We start from the raw sequence: 20,832 nt of genomic DNA, 5'->3' as shown, positions 1-20,832 counted from the left end.
GTGTATTTATAAAATATTTGAATACTAATAATGTAATAAAGTAAAAATAATATTTGTGGTTATTGTAATTTTGTAGCCATTTTAATGTTGCAATCAAAAAAATCACTTATTCACTTTTTACCCATTTTTAGGCTAGTTTTACAATACTAAATTTTGTGTGTGTGTATGTAATGTGGGCTGCTCCACCACATATTTAGCTTTTTCTTTTATATTTATATTTGAATTGCTGCTTGTAATCAGACATCTGATGTCTGATATGTGGGTAGCCGCATAGACAAGGTCGTGGTTGTTTAAATATTTATGCTTTTTATTTCAAGAGCATGCAGATATCCTGTGTTCCACTTGCTAGCGTTGTGTATGTTAACCCTTAACACTCTGGCCCTATCTTAATGAAATCGCCTGTCTGCATACATTTGCCTCATTCATGATAATCTGGTTTCCAGGTGAGTGGCCCCTCTCACCAAAACTTAAACTTGCCTACTTTCTCCTGCTCGCATTCCCTTCAAGTAAAGCTATGACAAAAACACCCAGATTGCTTTCCCATTAAATCTTAATGTTGTTGTCGTTGAACTGTAAGAGTGGCGGTGTAATGCGATACGCTGAGCTTTGTTTCCTATTGCTTCAGTTCATATGCTGAAAGTTCTCATTAGTGCTATTTTAGGAAATGAACCTGCGGACGGTTGCCCTCGTTTCACTTTAAACCTGTATGACATTCTTCCATCTGTGAAACATTTTGCTCAGTTTATTAGCGATTTTTGTCTGCTCTTAGAAAAACACGCACAGCTCTCACTGGGGCGTTTCCCGAAGGTACATTAGGTTTACCACTAAACGTGTTTGTGTTGATGCGGGAGAGTAAATGAAGAGTAAAGTTAGTTTTCTGGTGAGCTACACTTTTAAAACGGCCTTTCTTTGCTAAATGCTGAATGATGTTGTGGTCTTCTTTTAAGCATATGTAAGTAGAGTATCCTAGTTACCTCACAGCCCTGGACCTCACTGGTTTTCTCCATTCAGCATTACACTCTTATTATTAGTATGACCCAGAAGCAGCTCCCAAAGCCACATTTTATAGCTTTCATCCATGTCCTCTGGAGCAGAACATCTCCTTCAGAACTGTCAGAATATTTCCCCTAACCTCTAAATGGAGGTCTCGCTCTCCAAGGTTCAACTTCCCAATCCATTATTCTGGATGAGCTGTGTCCGAGTGGCCGGCTGTGGACGTGGGAACGCCAGCAGCCATCCTGCAGTCGATCCACCAGGGTTATTGTTTCAGAAAGCTGGGTTCCCGTGGCCTAGAGGGGAATTGGCCAGCCACAGTGGTGGTTTTCTCATGAAAAACAAACATTACTTGGCCCAAAGGCATTCGGTCTCTTTTTCTCTCTTTTTCTTTCTGTCTCTTTTCGTTTTCTTCTTCTTTTTTTGCTTTGGCATTTTTATCGCACTTGCATGCTTATTGATTCTTTACTGTAGCTTTGGGCATCTTATCGGCACAGCGGTATGGTATGTATAATTACATTTTATCGTGGCCTTAGTAATATTTTTATTAAAGAAACAGAAATGATTCTGTGCAAACACCTTTAAGGAAAAAGATTAAAGCACCGGACAAACAGGAGGGAGAATACATACAAGAAAAATAAATAAAAATATTAGTGCTGTGTATATTTGCCATGTACCAATACACATGCATTTATATATTAAGGAGAAAAGTGTGTGTACTTTACGAAAGGTTTAGGGCTTGGTTTGCATGCAATTATGCATATTTGACTTAATATAGTGAGTACATGTAATAAGGTCAGTATTTCAGATATTGTTTCAGGATCTGTCACATTTCGCTAATATTTATGAGACATTTCACAAACGGTCCATTGAAGCTGAACCCTGCCGCTTTAAAACTTGCGCTAGTGCCACAGAGAGGTTAAGGGTCTCAGTGATGCTGATGAGCTAGCACAGCTGCTTTGCTAATTTACAGAGCAAGCCCCCTGTGTGTGTGTGTCAGCAGGTCTGATGGGTTTATGAGGAAATCTCTCCAGTCCACTCTAACAGGCCACTGCCAGGCTGCAGATAGAGATCAGCATTCCACTCCCTCATTTATACGCAAATGAGGATTGACGTCATCAGCCTTTGTGAATGTTCTTGTGTGATTTTTAAAATAAAATGCATACGCGCGTAAACGGTTGTATTAGAAGGTAAAGTTGCTACGAACGCATCGGTACGTTCCGTGGGCATGTTTCTTTTGTTATTGTGAGGTCTTCTTAAGCCTTTTTGCTGTCTTAACATTCTTTCATGCTGTGGGAGAGCAGTGCTGTGGAATGCATTAATCACTGACGTCTAATTCTCTCTCTCTCTCTCTCTCTCTAAGCGGTGTGCTCCAACCTGACCTGGACTGTTTAGGCTATTCGACTGTTTGTAGAAAAGTGAGGGTTTGTGCGGAAAATGTGGCGTCGTTGAACACAAATACACAGAAGAGAGGATTATTGTGACACACTTTCTCGGTACATTTTTTGTGATCCAAACCAAACAATAGGTGTAATTTGCATTGAATTACACTATAATCAAGATGGGCGTTTAACTCTTTAACACACAAGCACTTTCTAAAATATTCACCTGAATTATACAAGTAGTTTTTTTTTGTTCATTTTAAATAGGGATGCTAATGATTTATCGGTGTGATTTAATCAGTTGCTTTTAGTTTGTCAGTTTAAGAACAATCGGCACACTTTTCTACAATAACACAAGATCTGGCAACACGGCGCACACACACCCTTCATTTAATTTTTTTGGCTGTGCATACTCTGGTGTTAAAGCATTTCTTTAATTAGCATTTTTGTGCGGTATACTGACCCCTCTCTGTGACTGTGTGTACAGTAAATACACATTAAATTCATTAAAACTGCTAGTAAAGACATTTGTTACAAATAACGTTTATTGTTGAGCTTTCTCGCCAATTAATACCGAACATTTTCAGCATAACATTAAGAAACGCTTCTCGGGCAGCATCAAATCTTCATATTTTAATGATTTTTGAAGGATCCGCTGCTGCTGTTGTTGTGGTGGTGTTATTTTTATTTGATTTGCAGAGTACAAATAATGTTGTTAATATCTTTATCCAGCATAACTACATTCAGTCCTTTAGCGGATGTTTTTATTCGAAGTGACTTACAAATGAGAAGCCATCAAAAACTAACAAATGAGCAATAATATGTCCAAGCTGTGATGAGTCTGTTCGTTGCACGCATTGCGTAACAACAGTACTTGCTAACAATACGCAATGTGCAGCCTCCTCATGATGATTTGATTCGTTCGTTTTGCTGTTTTATCGATTTGTCAATTTATCGATTGATTTAAAAATAAATCATTTCTTATTCTAAGAGTATTTTATTTAAAAAATGGCCTGTCACAAAGATTATGCCTTGCATGTACACAAAATAGCAGAGGCTTCCTTTTGTAAAAGCATTTAATTGGACTACAGAAGAGAAAACATGGTTTGTTTTTGTTGGTTTGGTCACTTATCTTTCAAAACCACATTTTTCGCCTTTTAGTTGGACAAAACCCTTATGCTCAAGTGCTTATTAAAGTCATTGTTTTCTGTGCTGTCCGTTTAAGAACAAAAAAGACACTTCAATTTGTCTTTTTTTTTTTTTTTTTGGTTGTTTGTCTTTTACAGACCGTTCTCGGTAGTCTTTGTCTTCTGCTAGAAGAATTTAATGAATATTGATGATAGTAAATATATATTTGATTGGCACTTGGAATTGCAAGCTCTGAAAGTTGTCATTGAATTCTTTTGCCGGGTTGTTTCTGGTGATATGTTTGCTAGTGAAGCAATTTCAATTATTTATGTCCTTGTATAAGGAGACACGCGTTTGCTGTTTGAATGACTGCTTTGACATGTACTTGTTCCGAAGAGTGAGCTGCAATAATGGGTTCTCCTCTAGATGTATATTACATAGATGAGATTGAAAAGTCAATTAAGTTACGAATTGAACGCTTTCCGTTCAAACAACAAAATATAACTATATTTTGACAGTGAAGGCATTGTGGGTTGCTCGCATGTGCAAAACTCATCACATTACTGCTGTTTTGGAGGCGTTGCTATGTGGCAGGGTCATTAACCAAAAAAAAAGTTTTGTTTTTTTTCTTCTCCTTTTAATGGTGAAACATCAAGTTTGTTTTTGTTTGGGTACTGGTTAAGACATGTCATGGATTAATAAATGTGGCACTAAAAGAAGAGCCAGTAGGTGGCAACAAGTCCATGTCTTAATGAGTGACTCATTGAAACAAACATTTAATTAATTTCATGTCTTGATGAATGGAACATTGAATCCTTGACTCATGGTTTGAGATTTTAAAATGTAACTCACTCGATATTTACTTTTTTTGTTGATCTGTATAAAATCTGTATCGCGTTTATGTTTGAAATTTGGCAAATCATGGAGTGAATGATTTTGGACTGCCAAGATGGCATAGTCAAAGTCAGCTGGCATAGTGCTAAAACAACTACGATACTATCGTAGACTAATATATATTGCACAACCCTACTATGTGGTTGCTAAGGTGTTCTGAGATGTTTTTAGATTGATCATTTCAGCAAACAAAAATTCAATGACGCATTCAACATGACAAAATTTTAAAGGGAAACTTTAAGGTTTTGGTGTTTCATTTAAATAATTTTTTTCGGCGCCTCGCTGGTTGCTAGGTGGTTAGTTGCTGATCCAATTTGTATTGCCCTCTCAACCTAAGATGGTATTTTTGTATTATTTCATGTGACAGGTGACAATTATAAGCCCAGTTGGAATGGCACAGATAAACGGGACGAGTTAAAAGCTTAAACCGAATTGGTATTAAACTAGTAGGGTTCATAATACTAAACCCAAGAATGAGTATTGGCAAATGTTTAAGCAAACAGAACTAAATTGCTGTTAAACATGATTTAGGCAATGTGTTTTGTAGAATGTTTTTAAAATGACATCTTTCTGTTTTGAATGAAAAGGTCAAAGTGATTACCACAGACACATAGAACAAATACTCCTTTAGTCATCTTAGTCTTTTTTTTTTTTTTTTTTTTGGTTTGTTTACTGCAGTGAATAAGGGGATGGTGTAATTCAGTAATTGTTTCAGTTTGCCTAGGTTTGTTTACTGCTTTTTTTGAGGACGTGTTTGACCCGAGGCTACAAGTGGCCATTTAATTGCGTAAAACAGTTTTTGGAGCTTTTCTTTTTTTCCTTTTGGTGGATGAAAAAGGAGGATCACGCAATTGGACAGAATTGCAGTCATGCAGAATGAATTCGAAGGCTTACATTATGCTCATTGATTTTGCTTTGCTCCTTTCTCTGGTTTGGAGGAAAAATAAATTTGTTTTTGGTCCTCTCTTTCAAAAAATCGTTCAATCTAATGTTGATTCTTACAGACAAAAAAGAGAGGCTTTATCAAAAAGACAAATGGATCGGTGAATCTTGGTGGTACAGAGTCTGTTGTTGTCTCTTGTGTTTCGACCGCCGCTCGTGGTGCCAGATTGAAGCATTTTAGAAATCTCCACTGGCATAATTAAAAGAAATTCACCATTGTGCACATCAAGGGTTTTTCATGCCTCACTGACGCACCTCATGTCGGAATATTGTCTCTTTGATTTGCGTCCAAACATATGCTCAGAGAGTCGCATCGCTCTCCCAGCAGAAGTCGAGCTGCCAAGCCGGTGAAAGAAAGTTACGCAATATTCATAAACGTTTGTGGCGGCGACAGCCTTGCTGCGAGGTCACGGTCTCCTCACTTCACCCCGCGCTGTGTTTACCCATCATCCTCTTCTTCTGCCGCCGCCCCACTCGATGGGTGGTGACTCACAGACTGTGTTTTTTTTTTCCAGAGCCGTATCGCGGCTGACAGCGTGCTTATGTTTCACAAGACATCCCACACCTGCTTTCAAAAGCTTTCGATATTGTATATCCCAGGAATTAACGGTTTAATGCTTCGGTTTTTCATAACCAGATATGAAACTTATTGGATTTGCGGCCTCTAATGTTGTACTTTTGAAGACACTCTACAAGTTTAAACAGGATTTGGATGTCTGGTGATTTACAGGCTGTTTTGGTAGAAAGAGAAAAACGTGGCACTTATCACCCCACCGGTGACTGATGATTTCAATAAAGACGGGCATCTAATTTACTTTGTCGCTGAAACGATTTGGGATTCAGTTATTAATTATGCATATTTATGCGCCCCGTTTTGACTATTTATGTGTCTGCGCATGTGTGCGAACCTCACAGGGTGAGCGAAGGGACCATTTCAAGCTTTGATCTGGGAGCAGTGCGCTTTATGTGCTTTAAAGCGTCACTGCAAGGGGATTCTGCCGTACTCGGTTCTCTCGCTGGAAGCAAATAGGTTTAAAGCCATCAAATGGCTTTTAATATCTGCAGAGTAATGCAAATTTAATTAGGCACTGTTATTCTCTAACAAGCTGAAGAGATTAACCAGTTTTGAACATCGTTTTCCTTTTAAACGCTAATCGGTTTCTTAGCTACCTGCTCGTCTGCCTCCAGTATCGAACCCTGTTTTTCACATGTATTTGGGTAATGAAGAGAGGCTGCATGGCGTAAATCAAAGCACTCTCTGCCTCTTGATTTGCCATTTATCATTTCATCTCTTTGAGGTTATTTTGTGCGCCTGTGGATTGAAGGAGCGCTTTCTTTCGGCTCATTACGTCTCTCAGTGGGGCTACCATGTAAGGTCCGCCGAGGACCCAGCTGCCTTCGGAGTCGCTTTTTCATGTTTGTTTTGATTTACAACTAAACTAGCCCGCTTCAGTAAGTAACAAGTCCTGGAGTACCAGACCGAACAAGTTCAAAACTCGATTTTAGTTGTATCTGTTCGGACGTCAAGTTTAACATCTTTTTTTGATGGATTGCGTTTTCTTTTTCAGTTGCCCACATGTAAAGGTTGCGTAATCTCTACCTACACGGATCCATACTTCTGTTGTGCAACGTGTCTGGAAACGGCACGTCTGTAGCTCAGTGGTTTTCTCAACTGTATTTCCCATGTGTCCACACTTAGGATTTATTTGAGTGTTAACAGGACAGCGGGGGAAAGGTACAGCTTTCCTTACTGGACATCTATTGACACGTCCACATGCGTCGAATGGAGAAAAAACGTCAAATTGATGAAAAAGTTGTTGAAAATTGCAGTTTACAAAGTTGTTAGTCACCCTACTGAGAGCTAGCTTCATTGCAGTGAGAAAGTAGGACACGTTCACAATGCACAAGAAAACTAAAACATCATCTCTGCTTTTTTGTTGTCAGTAGGTGTTTGAGTATTACTGCAGAATGTTTTTTTGCTCAGGGGTTCTGGCTCAGTTTGGAAATCAGAAACCCTCTAATTATCATCTTTCCATCACATTACATACATTTCTTGTAGAAATCAGCAAATCTAATTTGTTTGCCAGAGATAAATCGTCTGGATATTGTGTTCCTGTGAGGTCTAAGGGTGGTTTTTGCTGTTTTTCTCATTACTGCGTTTGAGTTTTAAGCTTTGTGAGAGGTCAGTGACGTTTCATAGCTGTACGGACTGTTTCGGAGCCACTTGCCAGCGGTTTTGCAATAACGGGCCTCAAAACCCCAAAACACACATGCTCACATTGGCGTTCCCCCAGCCCCGCCGCCGATGGTCTGATGTCTGCTGTGCTACTGTGTTCTCATCGGCAGAGCGCTCGTGGACTACGCAGTTTGGCCGCCCGTTGTCCTCCCAGCAAGCGGTTGACTTCTCACCACGTAGATGTAATCTCTCCAGCAAACTATCATTTCTGGTGACTGGGGGAGGAAACGGGATATATTTTTGTAGCGTCTGCCACTGCTCTTTCACAACCAGTCCACAACAAGCGCATAAAGAGCTAAGGCAAAGTTGTCAGTGTTGATGTTACATACGACCCTGTGGTTCCCGAAGGAGCTTTATGTCACCATTCTGCCCTTGGGCCTGTAATCCATCAAATCCCAAAGTGGGACTGAGTTCTGCGATATTCTCCTTTTCATTAGCTAGCTTGAAGGAATTTGAGGCTTTGGGTCGCTTCTTAAATAAATAAACACATCTTTGAGCTTAAGAAGCTAATCTGGCCTTTTGGTTCGAAAGCTCTTTGTTTTCTCTCTGCTTTATGTTCCTGGATTCTCAGCTTCTGTTATTCTTCAGATTCTGGAAGTACAGAGGAAATGAAAGGAGAAATGGTGAGCTGGATGTGTAAGAGGGTTTTGTTTTTGTAGGGACTGTCAATCACGGTGACAGGGTCTTAACAATAGCAGTGCTGTGCACAGACAGATTTTTGAGCTTTGTTCAAGATACATGACCAAAAGCACATCTAAGGTTATTTTTCTCAAAGAAATAGGCCCTGTACTTTTAATAGTTGAAAAGTATTAACAACAGTACAGCCCAGTAATATCTTAACTAAAAATTTTAATTTATTTTCTGGGATTTTGAAAACGATAATAATTCACTGCAGTTATAGAAATGAAAAAGATTTTTATAAATAATAATAATATATTTTGAATATGAGACTAGAACCCAGAGTTAACTGTAGCAAACTAGTATATTAATTAATAATATCATAATCTCGTTCAATTGTGCTGATAAACACAAAAACAGAATACTTGGTTTTTAATTTTTTAAAAATATTCTGTATTGATATCAAATGCACAATAGTCATACATGACAAAGAACAAACAAAATGCAGATAGTTTATTTAATTGGGTGAATGACGTGCAAAGAAATGAGTGATAACAGGACAAAGAACAACAGTTTCAAAACTTTTATTTTTACTGCAGCTGATTATTAGTATTGATGATAATATAGTAGGCCTACATGGCACGTTCAACACTGGCACAGGTGAACAAACTGAATTAAACGGTTTAATAACACTTTTTATTGCTATTAAGCATGTTATGCATTTTTAGTTTCTTAATCGCTGTAACAAGTGAATAATTTAAACTACTGTCCGTGGTAAACATATTAAAAAAATAACTCTTCTCATCATACCCCACAGCCATATAAAACAATAACTTTGAAATAACCTTTGCTTACTTCATTTTGCTTGTCCAGCATTCGTCTTTCTCACACATCGTTAACTACTTGAGTTTGATTCCACAGACAGGTCCATATGTCGCAGATGTTTGCTCCTGCTGAGATGCTAGTCAATAGTAGAACTTGTCATCTGTGATTTATTATGAGGAGGGCTACAGAACAACTTGGCACACAGGAATTGTTTTAATAACGTTAATTTCAAAAAAGTTGCTGTTAATTGGTTCATTCTAAATGCTTTTATTTTGAAAATCAAACATGGAATCTCTGTCTTTCAGTTCAGAAACTTAAAAGGGACTTGAGGTAAATCAAAGTTTTAATAAAAAAAACCAAGAACATTGGAAATTTTCTTGGGTTTATTCTGGGGTTTTGCGTTACATAACAAACTTTGATTGCAGCCTTCTGTTGATCAGGAGTAATGAAATGCTCCGTACTGGAGTAGATTAACGTCATCCTTCAGAGCAGGATGTCTCGGTTTGTTGCCAGAGGAATGTGTCTGCTTCTTTAACACCTAGTCTACCCAGTTAGAAGGTGGTTTATGCTCTGAAATATGCTTTTGAATTATATAGTAATCCCCAACATAGAAGGAAGGGTGACAAAGATGAGCCTCCTTTTTTCGCGGTGCATCAAAAATCTAAATTCAGCTACTTTTAAAATGGTGCAGCTACAGAACTATTGAAAAATGTAGTGGTTTTTTTTCTTTCCAAACCTTTCACTACCACATTTTTGATGAGAGAGAGATATTTATATATCCCATGAATCCTTTGTTAGCATGAGAGATTGTTGTATATGTGCAGCGTTTCTTGGTGTCAGATGTGAGTTATGTATTGGTAAAATGGGTATTGTAAGGCTGAAAGCCGGACACTCTAACTCAACATTACGGCTGCTCGCAGCACGAGGTATCCATTCATTCTCACGCAGTAACCGACCGCAGCATCGCAGGGTTTCTGTGACTCTTTTGATAGCTCTATGAAACCCGAATAGTCCCAGCGCTGAGCTTCTCTGAATACACTGGCGTTCCACAGCCAAGAAACCCAGCACCAGAGGCCAAGAAACCCGCGAGCGCTTCACAAAAGGAGCCGGCCCTGAATGCGATTGACTCTGGGAATGGATGGCTCTTTCGGTGAGATAAACCTAATCAAAGAAAGCGTGAACAGATGGTTTTCTCTTCCTTAAGCATCGTAAGGTTTTACTGGCTTGGGTGTCCCTGCCAAGACATCTCTACCTCATTGTTGGGCTTTTGTCATCGGGAGCCACTACTGCCACAATGACCTACTGTTCTGCTTGATGGGTTGGGATTTTCTCTGGATTTGGGGAGAGCGGTAAAGCCAAGACCAAGAACACAGCAAGCAACTCGGCAGGCTAAATGAGACACACTGATGTTTGCCATCAACGTTATTGTGTGGCTTGATGTGCGTTTAGCAGGGTGGGTCAGGTCGACATTAGATCCCATTTAGGAAGTGTGTGAAAACGCGCTACCTTGCTGAGCGGGCCAGTCAGTGACTAGTGGGTAGTGTTTTATGTACAAAGGTACCTGCTAAGGAGGTTTTAGACAGGCTTGTTTTTTGACTTACTACCAATTACAACTAATTTGAATGAGCTCTGGGCCCTACCGTTCAAAAGTTATAATACATCATTTTTAATAAAAATAAATAAATAAATAAATTACAGTACACAGGTTTTAAATAAATGCTGTTTTTATGAACTTTATTATATTTTAAAAAGAAAAGGAAAAAGTGATTGAGCGCCAAATCAGCATATGAAGGATCATCCACACCAGGATGATAACTTTAAAGATGATAATAAAGATACGGTTCTAAAAATATATCATTGCCAAAATTAAAGAATAGCAGTCTGAAGCATCATGTGACCATAAAAAGTGGAATAATTTCTACTAAAAATGTGACCTTGCTATCAAAGGCGTTTAAATTAAAATCCTTGTTAAAACTTTTTTTTTTTTTTAAGTGATAAAATCTGTTTATATGGATTTATACAATTATAAATGAACTTCAGACACTATTATTATTTTTGTAACCACAATACAGAAATTTGCATTTGCAGTATAATTTATCTTTCTAAACAATGCTTAGAGATCTTTATTACTGCATGTCAAGGCAAAAATAAAAGGTTTTTTTTAGGATTACCTAACACTTTTGTACTGTATGTATTCAAGATGTATAGACAATATGTTTGGTTACACCACGTGACATTTTTAAGGTCTTTAAAAATAAAAGAAACAAAACAACTCAAACTTATTTATAATTGTATCAAAGTTTTTCGAAACCAATTGAAACCCACAAAAATTCCGAGAGAGAGAGAGAGAGAGAGTCTTCCGGCTCTCAGTAGACCATTAAATCATTGCATGCACATGTCCTATCGCAATATGTGCTTCCTTTTACAAGGTCACCGCTGGACAATGAATCAGCAGTTCTCTAAACCTGCTGAGTGTCAGGCTCATTAGACTCTCAAAAAAAAAAAAAAAAAAAGTAAAGAAAAGAAAAGATTTCCAAAAAAGGGAGGGGAGGGGAAATAAGTGAAAGAATGTGGAGGACAAGAGGGGGGTAGATGACTCACTGTTAGCGTGCCGCAGAACGGTCTGGTCTCTGAGCATGACTGAAGTGTGTGCTTATGGAGGAAGAACTGCTGTGCTCAGTGTGAAGCAGAACTACTGGCAGCTACTGAAACCTGTTCAGAGCTAAAGAACCACGAACGAAGAGCGTGAAACCACAGCACAGTGACAAAGCGCTATTTGCCATCTAAGTGGTTAAAAGAAGATAATAGATCTTGGTGATTGACTAAACAGCAGTTGGGCTTCCTGCTGCTAGCATAAACCCTGCACAGCTTGTCCACGGTTAGCATTCGTATTCCACACTGAAGGATGGTTATTGTATCAATGGAATGATTTTAGAAGGTTTTTTTTTCCCCGTCGATGATTAGTTCTTAGAATCCACCCGATTTTAAAGAGTGTGAGCATTTGACTAAACCACAGTGTGTTTGTGTAGACTCCCTTATAGTTATCTTTATAGTTATTATTCTTGGAGTTAACTGGTTATTATGCTGATAGTAGTAAAATGAAAAGATTGTAGTAAAATTGTGTGGCAATATGCTTAACTGTCATTATTGTCCTATCGTCAGCCTGTGAAATCATATGTAGTATTGTTGTGCTAATGTATTTATTTATTTACTTTATTTTATTGAATAAAATGTAACCAATTCCAGTGTTTTTATTTAATATTACTGAATTTTTATTTAACTTGGTAACAATTTAATACATTTTAATAAGTTTATTACAATTTAACGTAACTCATTTGTGTTTTTTAGCATATTGACACATTTTTGGCCAATTCATACACGTAATGGTGTCTTTTTTGCTTTTTTTGAGTTGGTAATGGGATCGGGAAAGATCGCCGATTCCAATTCATATGAATTGGTAAGCTTTTCATAGTTGGGTTTAGTGGTAGGGTCAAGGTTTTGCATGGACGATAAAATTGTCTGAACTCTGGTCCTTTTAAACTACAAAAGAATGTCATAGCCTTTGAGGGGGGCCTCTAATATTTCATGAAGTCTGAATGCAAGACTGAACGCTGCTGACGCCACTCTTCTGTTTGTAGTGACTGAACACTCACCTCCCTAGTCAAATATAGATGAGAATAAACAGTGAAGTCTGTAATGTTTACCAATGCACCAGGATAACTCGTGTCTGGATAAACCCTCCTCTGGCCAGTAGCCCCTTCAAGGGTTATTTAACACCAAACACCCTCTTTTAGTCCTCGAGGAGAAGCGAGGAACCGGCTGATTATGAATGAACTCTGCTCGACTATAACCCTTAAACCTGTAGAAGGATGCTGTAGGGAATTTTCAACGATATTTATGGCTTCCTGTGGTCGTGAAGACTGCTACTCACAATACCAAGCGTTTGTTCAAGCAGATTATAATGTAGTTGTAAACGCTTTGTCACAGCGGTCCTTAGCCCACCGTGGCATTTTCCGTGAATATTCTGCTGCTTGTCTCAAGTTCACTTCAGAGCCCTGGTTGTTTCTTCATCCATGTAATGTGCATCCTCTACGTGACAAATATAGCAAAACATCAAGCAGCCATTAGGCGTGAGGAATTGGGAGGCATGTAATTAGCCAATTCTCAATATGACTGGAAAATTACAGAGTGGAGCTTGTGATCAGCAAATTTCATGCATTCATAATATTGAGCATTATTTTTATTGGGTGACGCAAAGCTGTTTTCTGACTGCCTATCATCTCTGTAGAGTCACGAAGAATGTAAAAGGTTAATATCAGAGTGCTGATGTTAAAAAGATGTTAAAGACCACTATTAAAGTCGTCATAGACTTATGTTGCTGTTTTCCGTCTAATAAAAGTGGATAGAGACCAGGAACAGTTGTGGTTTTCATTTTGTGCAAAAGAGCAGCTGTTTTTTTTTTTTTAGATGAACTAATCTTTTAAAAAAAAGAACCGTTTATAAAGCAGAGGAAGCTTAACAGTAACCTTTTGTGTGAGTCCTACCGTGCTCTGAATCAGATTGTACAAATGATGGGACGTTCCTGTGAGTTTGAGATACTAGATGTTTTTCATTAAAAAGTAAGCAATAAAACCAGATTACTTATTTTCTGCTTTTGAGTGACTTTAGCAGAATTTAGCCGGCCACAGCCATGCAACGTTCTGCAGCTCGGAAGTCTTGAAATTCAATTCAGGCTTTCAGATAATTGCATCAGTCTGTGGACGGCTGTTGAATTAAATGGCCACTTTTTGACCAACCACATGGGCAGCAGAGAAAAGTGTAACCTTGAGATAATGGCTTTTGTTTGTTATGCAGTCAGTGAATGCATAATTTACAAGAGAAATATTAATAATACTTTAAAAAAACCAAAAAACACACAGCTTTTATGGAAAAATATTCCTATAGCCAGAGCTTTCTATAGTCAACAGACTGCAAATGGTATATTTTTAGTGTAAAAATAACCGTTTTAATATTTGATAGTCCTGATTATGAGATGCCACTTGTATATACCAATTTTCCACTTGGGTTAGTTTACCCAAGTATTTAAATTATTATATATTCCTCATTTATCGAACACTTTTTTTTTTTTGACTGACTTTTCTTCTTTGGAACATAAATGATATTTGGAAAAAATAATTCAGAATTTAATGGGATCAAAAACAACACTTGGAACAACCCCCATTGCTTTTTGAGGTATGGAAATATTTTTTTGTAAAATTCATGGTGTAAATAAAGGTCCTAGATCTAATATACTGGAACAGTAAATGAATTGGATGTGTGATTTAACAACATACAGTAAACGTAGAAGGTGGCTGCACCGAGCTGAATTCGGAAATAACTTTACAGGCTGCAAATCTGCACACAAAAGATTTATAGACCAACCGGGAAAGGCCTCAGTGGTTTGCTGGAAGTATGTTGTTTCACAAAAAAGGCTACCATTTTAGGAGAGACGGTGCAAAGCTGTGAATGCTTTCTAAGCTCTCACAAACATTCCTTCAAAACCTCATAATACACCCTGTGAACCAGCGTGGTCGCACTGAAAGCAGCTCTCTTGGAACATCTCAGACCTGGCACGGGCCAAGCAGTGGATTAAGTCTGATGTCCTGACTCTGTTGTTTTTATTATTTTAGTCTGACTGATGGAGTCCATCCTGCAGTGTTTATTAAATGTGTGTCTGGTTTATGAGTGTGGAGGACGTGTAGATTGACGGCGCGTACTCTCTCTGAGAATATACTGTGGTTTGGCCACACACTAGTCATGAGGTGAAGATTTGTCTTTGTGGCGAAAAAAATCTTTGCAGAAACTGATGGAGAACGAGGACTTTGGCATCTAACCAAACTACCACTAATAGACACTTTACTGCCTGTATGACTCTGTGTGTGACTTCAGTTAGTATGCTAGTACGCTTAGTCTCATTCATGAATCGGTACAATTGCATTTAATGTGATTTATTATGTGTGAAATGTTAGCGAGTGATTTTTAGTTCTGTTTGTTTCATTATCAAGAGAACTGCATTTTTGTCAAAGATCCGGTTCAGAGTCCGAACGATGAACACACCACAGAGTCGTCGATCATTTACATCACCACCCCCCAAAGCTTGCACGGTCCTAAAACATTTCCTAAACGATTCAATAATTTACTGTAACCTTTAGGCAGTTTTGATTGTTGTCAAAATTCTGTCAATGGCTGGAGAGTGATATTTTCATAAATTACAGAACATTCTGAGAGGTGAATGGTTAAATGTTAAATGTTTCGAAGCAGTTGCCTTGTTTCTGTATAAACAGACTTATCTGGCAGCTCCAAAACTGATTTTGGCCAGGATTCCAGCAGTAACGGGAACAGTCTAATAACGTACAACAAAAGAGAGAGGGCTTTGGTGATAACCAAGCAAATATTCATTCACCATATTAATTTCTTGCTTGAGATAGAAACCCTCACACACAAAGATGACTGGCAGGCTCTACTGAACTTTCACAGAATTTCATGTGCAGAGTAGTAGGATTCACAGGCACCTGTAGACAGGATGACATGAACATTGGATTCAGACGTGCGTTGTTGCCTTCCTACCCCCTTATCCTCCCTGCAGCGGCGTTTTTCAGCTTTTGGAAGCAGACTGAATGAATGTGTTAAAGTCTCACCTACATAGTGCACTGCAAACTGTCACAAAAAGTCCCCAGTCTAAATCATCAACCTCTTTTCTGTGTTTTGAAATGAAATGGAAAAAATACTATTTATTTCTTTGGGGAAAAGAAAGCGGGCAGTGACATGATTTTGCGTATAACAGTAAAAATACGGAGAGCCGAGCTGACCGTGACCACTGGGGCTGTCAGAGAACGCTTTGATTAAATTTAATAACCAGAGAATGCCTTCCTCCGATCCTGCCATCCGGTTGTGTGCGCGTACAAAGTTTTGAGTACTCAAGGTGGCTAAGCCGTAAATATGTGTTCCCCAGGTGAGGTCAATCTCTTGTCCAGTGGAGGATGGAGAGAGGCAAGGCCGCCGTCATAAACCTCATTCAAATAATACCACAGCCTTTGCAGCATTTTAGGCATGCCAGAAATTTTAATGTCATCTTTTATAAGTAATACATTATTTTTCTTTTGCAATCTACTGTTAAATGAAGAGTTCACAGCGAGGCAGCTCGGGCTGGATATAGTCGTATAATGGCTATCAAAGAAATGCCAATATCACGGCACAGTTTGCGTTGAATTAATGCAAAAGAAAATATTAATTTTCAGAAACGTGTTCGAGACCTAACCCAAAAGTGTCTCCACAGCTCTCCAAATCTGATTCTAATGCGTGCGCTTATGAAATAAAATGGCTTTTAGCCGTGCCCTGGAATAATCCTGGGATTCTGGGTTAAGTCATTAAGTCACTCCAGGAGACTGTGGGTTTGTGATGATTAAAGGACAGTTGACTGCATCACGCACACACACTTTTCACCTTCCATGAGCGTAATACATCATCCTAATGAACCTGTGTAGCCAGGGCATGCAGTACTTGATTAATCCACAGTCATTAAATCCAGTCTGCCGAGGACATCAGGAGGGAAGAGCATCCAGAGCCCCTCAGCTCAACTCTCCATTAATCTACTGCATAACTGGCCTGAATACAACACCAGTCAAAACACACACACTTCAGAGAGAATCCCACGTTATAAAATATAGCCCGTATTGTGTTCAAGCCAAGGTAAAACACACGAGACTGGCTCATCGTTATTTTTAGATGGTTGTTTTCACTGAAGAAAGGTAGTGTATATTTTAAGTATGTATCATTTACAAAGGTTCATATTTTTTCTGAATAAATATTTTAAGTATAAAAAGGCTGCTGAAAAACCAAGTGAAATGTTAAGACGGTGGGATAGACTGCAGTTTTGTGCATTCCCTCTTCCAGGAAAGGGGTATTAACATGATGTATCGTGAATAATTTGTTTTCCACTGGCCAGACACAAAATTTCCACCCGCACATGCATTCCTAATAAAGCAGAAGATGCGCAGATGGAGGTTTATGTTTCTTTAAACGAAGCACCTCTCCCTCACTGCAAACACAAACATCTGACCTGCCTTTTCTTTACTTTTCAGATACTTCATTTATATATATTTTCCGTATTTAATATTTCATCTTCATTTTGAATTATTTTTTTATTTTTACTTTTTCTAGTGATGATGATAAGCCAGTCTGTAAACAATTATCTTCACACACAGGTTTAAAAGGGATTGTTTGTTTGTTTGTGTTTGCCGTTTTTATGTCACTTAGCCTGTCTCTTCATATATTTGTACAGTAATAACTTCCTTTTGAACGTGTCTTAATAGTCATTTACTGTTGTGACAAAAATTTGCCCTCAAGTTTATAAGCTGTCTTAATTGACATAAATGTTTGTCAGTTGAAGGAATCTGTGATTTTGGCCACCGGGCAGCGAAGTGCAGAAGTGACCTCTTTAAAGCTTGTGTGGGGGCCCCCTGGGGAGTGTGTGTGTGTGTGTGTGTGTGTGTGTGTGTCTAAGTCACAGTTCATTCATTTTCGTATGTCGTGGTTAGAGTTTGGCCCTTCCCCAAGAAATGTTGATAATACCGGCTGGCCGGAAAGCTCGTGTAAATTATTACATTCCAGTTTAGCCTTGTAAGGCTATTTTTACCTTCCCAGCCCTGTTCTGAACTCCACCTTCACTTACTGATTTCTGAACAGGAAAGACTGGTTTACGTGCAGCCAGAAAACCGGTTCGTCTTTGTCACTTTCGTCAGATAGGGCGGTGGGCGTTTATCATACATCATTACCTCAAACTCTTGGTATTCTCCAAATTATCCCATTTATTAGACTGTTACATGTAAAAAGTTCTGTTCCCAGTGTGCATTGGGACATTCCGCTTCCCCAAAATCCCCTAGATTCATACCACAGCGGTTGTTTGGTAGCGCACTTCCTGTCTCTGTTTGTTTATGTGTGTGTGTGTGTGTGTGTGTGTGTGAGAACACAATTAGACTTTCGTCATGTGAAAATAACCCACTAATCTCAAACCTTCTGAACAAACTAAACTAACCGAGCCTGAAATTTCTCTGCAGAGCTTGGATGAGCTCGATGACGATGATGGAGAGGAGAAGGAGAGGAAGATGGAAGAAAGTCTTACGCAGCACAACACGGTCCAGAACGAGGCGATGACCCCTGACCCCGGCGCAGCCTGCTCCGTACAGGTGAGAGAGTGTCTGTTTATAGTCTGTTGAGAGTGCAGACACCGATCGGCCTTACAGAGGCAGTGTTGACCAAAGAAACAAACACTATCAAAGCAGGGCAGAACACAATAACTCTCCACGCCGGACACGACGATGGGCTTTTCTTTCTTTTAACTTGTCTGTAGAGGAAATGTTTTTTTTTTTGGGGTGAGCAGGGTGAGCAAAGAAGACCACAACATACTGAGCAAGCTAACAAAAATTAAGAATAATAAATATAAAAATCGAAAAGTATTAACTTAACAAATTTAACACTTTAATGCACACTTTTAGAAACATGCCTAATCAATTTAAATGTAAAAAGATGCATTTCTATGTGATAACTGTCCGGTGCACAGAATATGAAGATTATCAAAAACTTTGGTCTGTTTTCCCTCACTTATATCCTAAACTTAATCATTCACTAAAAATCTTGCCTGCATTTGTCATGTTTAGGGGTTCACTAAATGTCAGCGTGCCACCGGTAGAGCTCTGGAAACATGATTATGTATTTTATCATTTTGTTACATGGAATTCCCTGCTGTGGGGTTCTTGATTCCACGTAGCCTCAGGTTGTTGAATGCATATCCGACAGCATAATCACATTGACACCGTGTGAGTGCGTGTCATCCTCTATTACTTTTCCCTGGAACGGATCGCTACCGTATTATTCTGAGAGAATTTCAAACCTATTACAAAATATGAAAGGACTTTTAGTGGGCAATTGTTTGCAACTAAAGGAACGGTGAAAAGTGCTTCTCTGAAAAGCCATTGAAATGCGCTTTAGTGAGATGAATAATTCTGTTTAAATAAAGAAACCTATTACTGGCCAAACAGTGAGTATGTGAGCGCTTGCATGTTCAGCGGTCTGTGCCAAGCCACTGTTCTCCAGATGTTGTATGTAGGAGATACACAATGGTTAGTTGTAGTCCTCTAATTTCATTGGCCGAGGTTGATGTGTAGTATATGCAGTACTTGGAATCAGAGATGGGTGGTATCTGAATCCATTACATAACCGGATTACAAAAATCATGTAGTAATTAAAATTACAATATTACATTCATAATCAAATTTAAATTTGTATGGATTACATATCGTTCACGCGACGGCGGTAAATCGTTCATAATGTATTTGATTCTGAATTATCATCTTTTTAAATGATCTTTGTGTTTTCATTTAATTTTCCGTCATAACATTTATCATAATATCAAATGGACAAAATGCCTTTTAAGCAATTAGACCACGTGTGAACCTATCTTACTGACTGCAGTTCTCATCATGTATTCTGTAGTCAGTAATGAACTCTAATCTATCCAGCCCTTTATAGACTGTGACCGGCAGCACAAATAACTCCCACCAAACCTTCTGCTTATTTCACCGTTTTATTTATCAAAAAACGAGTTGTTTCGGATACATGCAGTAGTAGAAATGATCCATTGCATATTTTGCCTTTACAGAAATGTCAGCATTGTGCTGCATCGATGATATATTTTCGTAAGCCAAACCAGAAGTTAGCATCAGGCAATTTTCCCTGACAAAAGGCTTTGGCCGACTAAAGTTTGATTATTACACGTTTGGCTCATTATAATATTCACAACTGAACAGAACATGATGAATTTGTAAAGCCCAGAAGTACACCCGCAGTCAAACTTTGACCAGCTCCTGCTCTTTAGATATTGACCCTGTTTAAAAAGAAACCAAAACATTTTCCCTGAAAGTCTGAGTTAGAATCCTTAGCAAAAACACAGTGAGGCTGTAAAAGTGGATTAATGAATAGATGAGTTTACCTGATGATGATAATAAACGACCTCATTTACATTTTCACATTCTACCGTTCTATTTAGTAACTAAACACAAAATCCTGATACAATTTCTGTTTCATGCATGCATCTTGTTGAAAAATAATGAAGTACATTACACTGGTTCCAGAGTGTTCCCTCATATTACGAGAGATGACAAATGTAACACAATGTCCTCCAGGTTTGTTTTTTTTTTTCTACACGTCACGTCTGAAGCAGATGGCAGATTTACGCATCCTTGTCTGACACACGATCGTAGCGCGCCTCAAAATGTGCTGCTGCATTTATCAGTTGCCTGGAATGGCTTTTGTGGAGTTCCACGCCGTATTTCACTGCTCTCTGACCTCCCACTAGACACGGCTTTCTACAATACTACCATGATGCCTGGCAGCTCTCAGCTTCACAGGTTACAGGGTGTCTCTGGACATACACCGTACAGGCTGTTCAAGGCCGCTGCTAATTTAGGCACGCAGTAAATTAAAAAGATCATAACTTTACGAGTATTATTCCTAGAAATTTTTATGCTGGGACAGGAATTTCCCTTCTGGTACTCCGTGTGTGTGTTGTTTTGCTGCTTCTCTCTCTAATGAAGTCCTGATCTGCTCAAGGCCTCCATCTGCTTCTGCTTAAACTACGCTTTACCTTTCTTCTCTTCTGCCATACAAGGGAAAACACACTCTGATACCGGAGAACCGCTAGAACTTGCAGAACCGTACGGAACATTCCACGGGATCGTCTCGCTCCAGCGTGGCGCCAATGCAGAAGTGCACTGCTGG

The 20,832-nt window shown here is 38.8% G+C and overlaps 1 protein-coding gene across 1 annotated transcript in view; it reads left to right on the top strand.

Moving 5' to 3' along the window:
• pawr (PRKC, apoptosis, WT1, regulator) overlaps positions 1 to 20,832 on the top strand; it is a 48,031-nt gene that overhangs the window by 12,696 nt on the left and 14,503 nt on the right. Inside the window, 1 exon segment of the mRNA XM_043236690.1 lies at positions 18,114 to 18,242. Coding sequence (XP_043092625.1) covers positions 18,114 to 18,242 — 129 coding nt within the window.

Source organism: Puntigrus tetrazona, chromosome 4, assembly GCF_018831695.1.
Source record: "Puntigrus tetrazona isolate hp1 chromosome 4, ASM1883169v1, whole genome shotgun sequence".
Lineage (NCBI taxonomy): Eukaryota > Metazoa > Chordata > Actinopteri > Cypriniformes > Cyprinidae > Puntigrus > Puntigrus tetrazona.
Note: the sequence above shows the minus strand (reverse complement) of the source record. Positions and strands in the feature narration are given on the sequence as shown.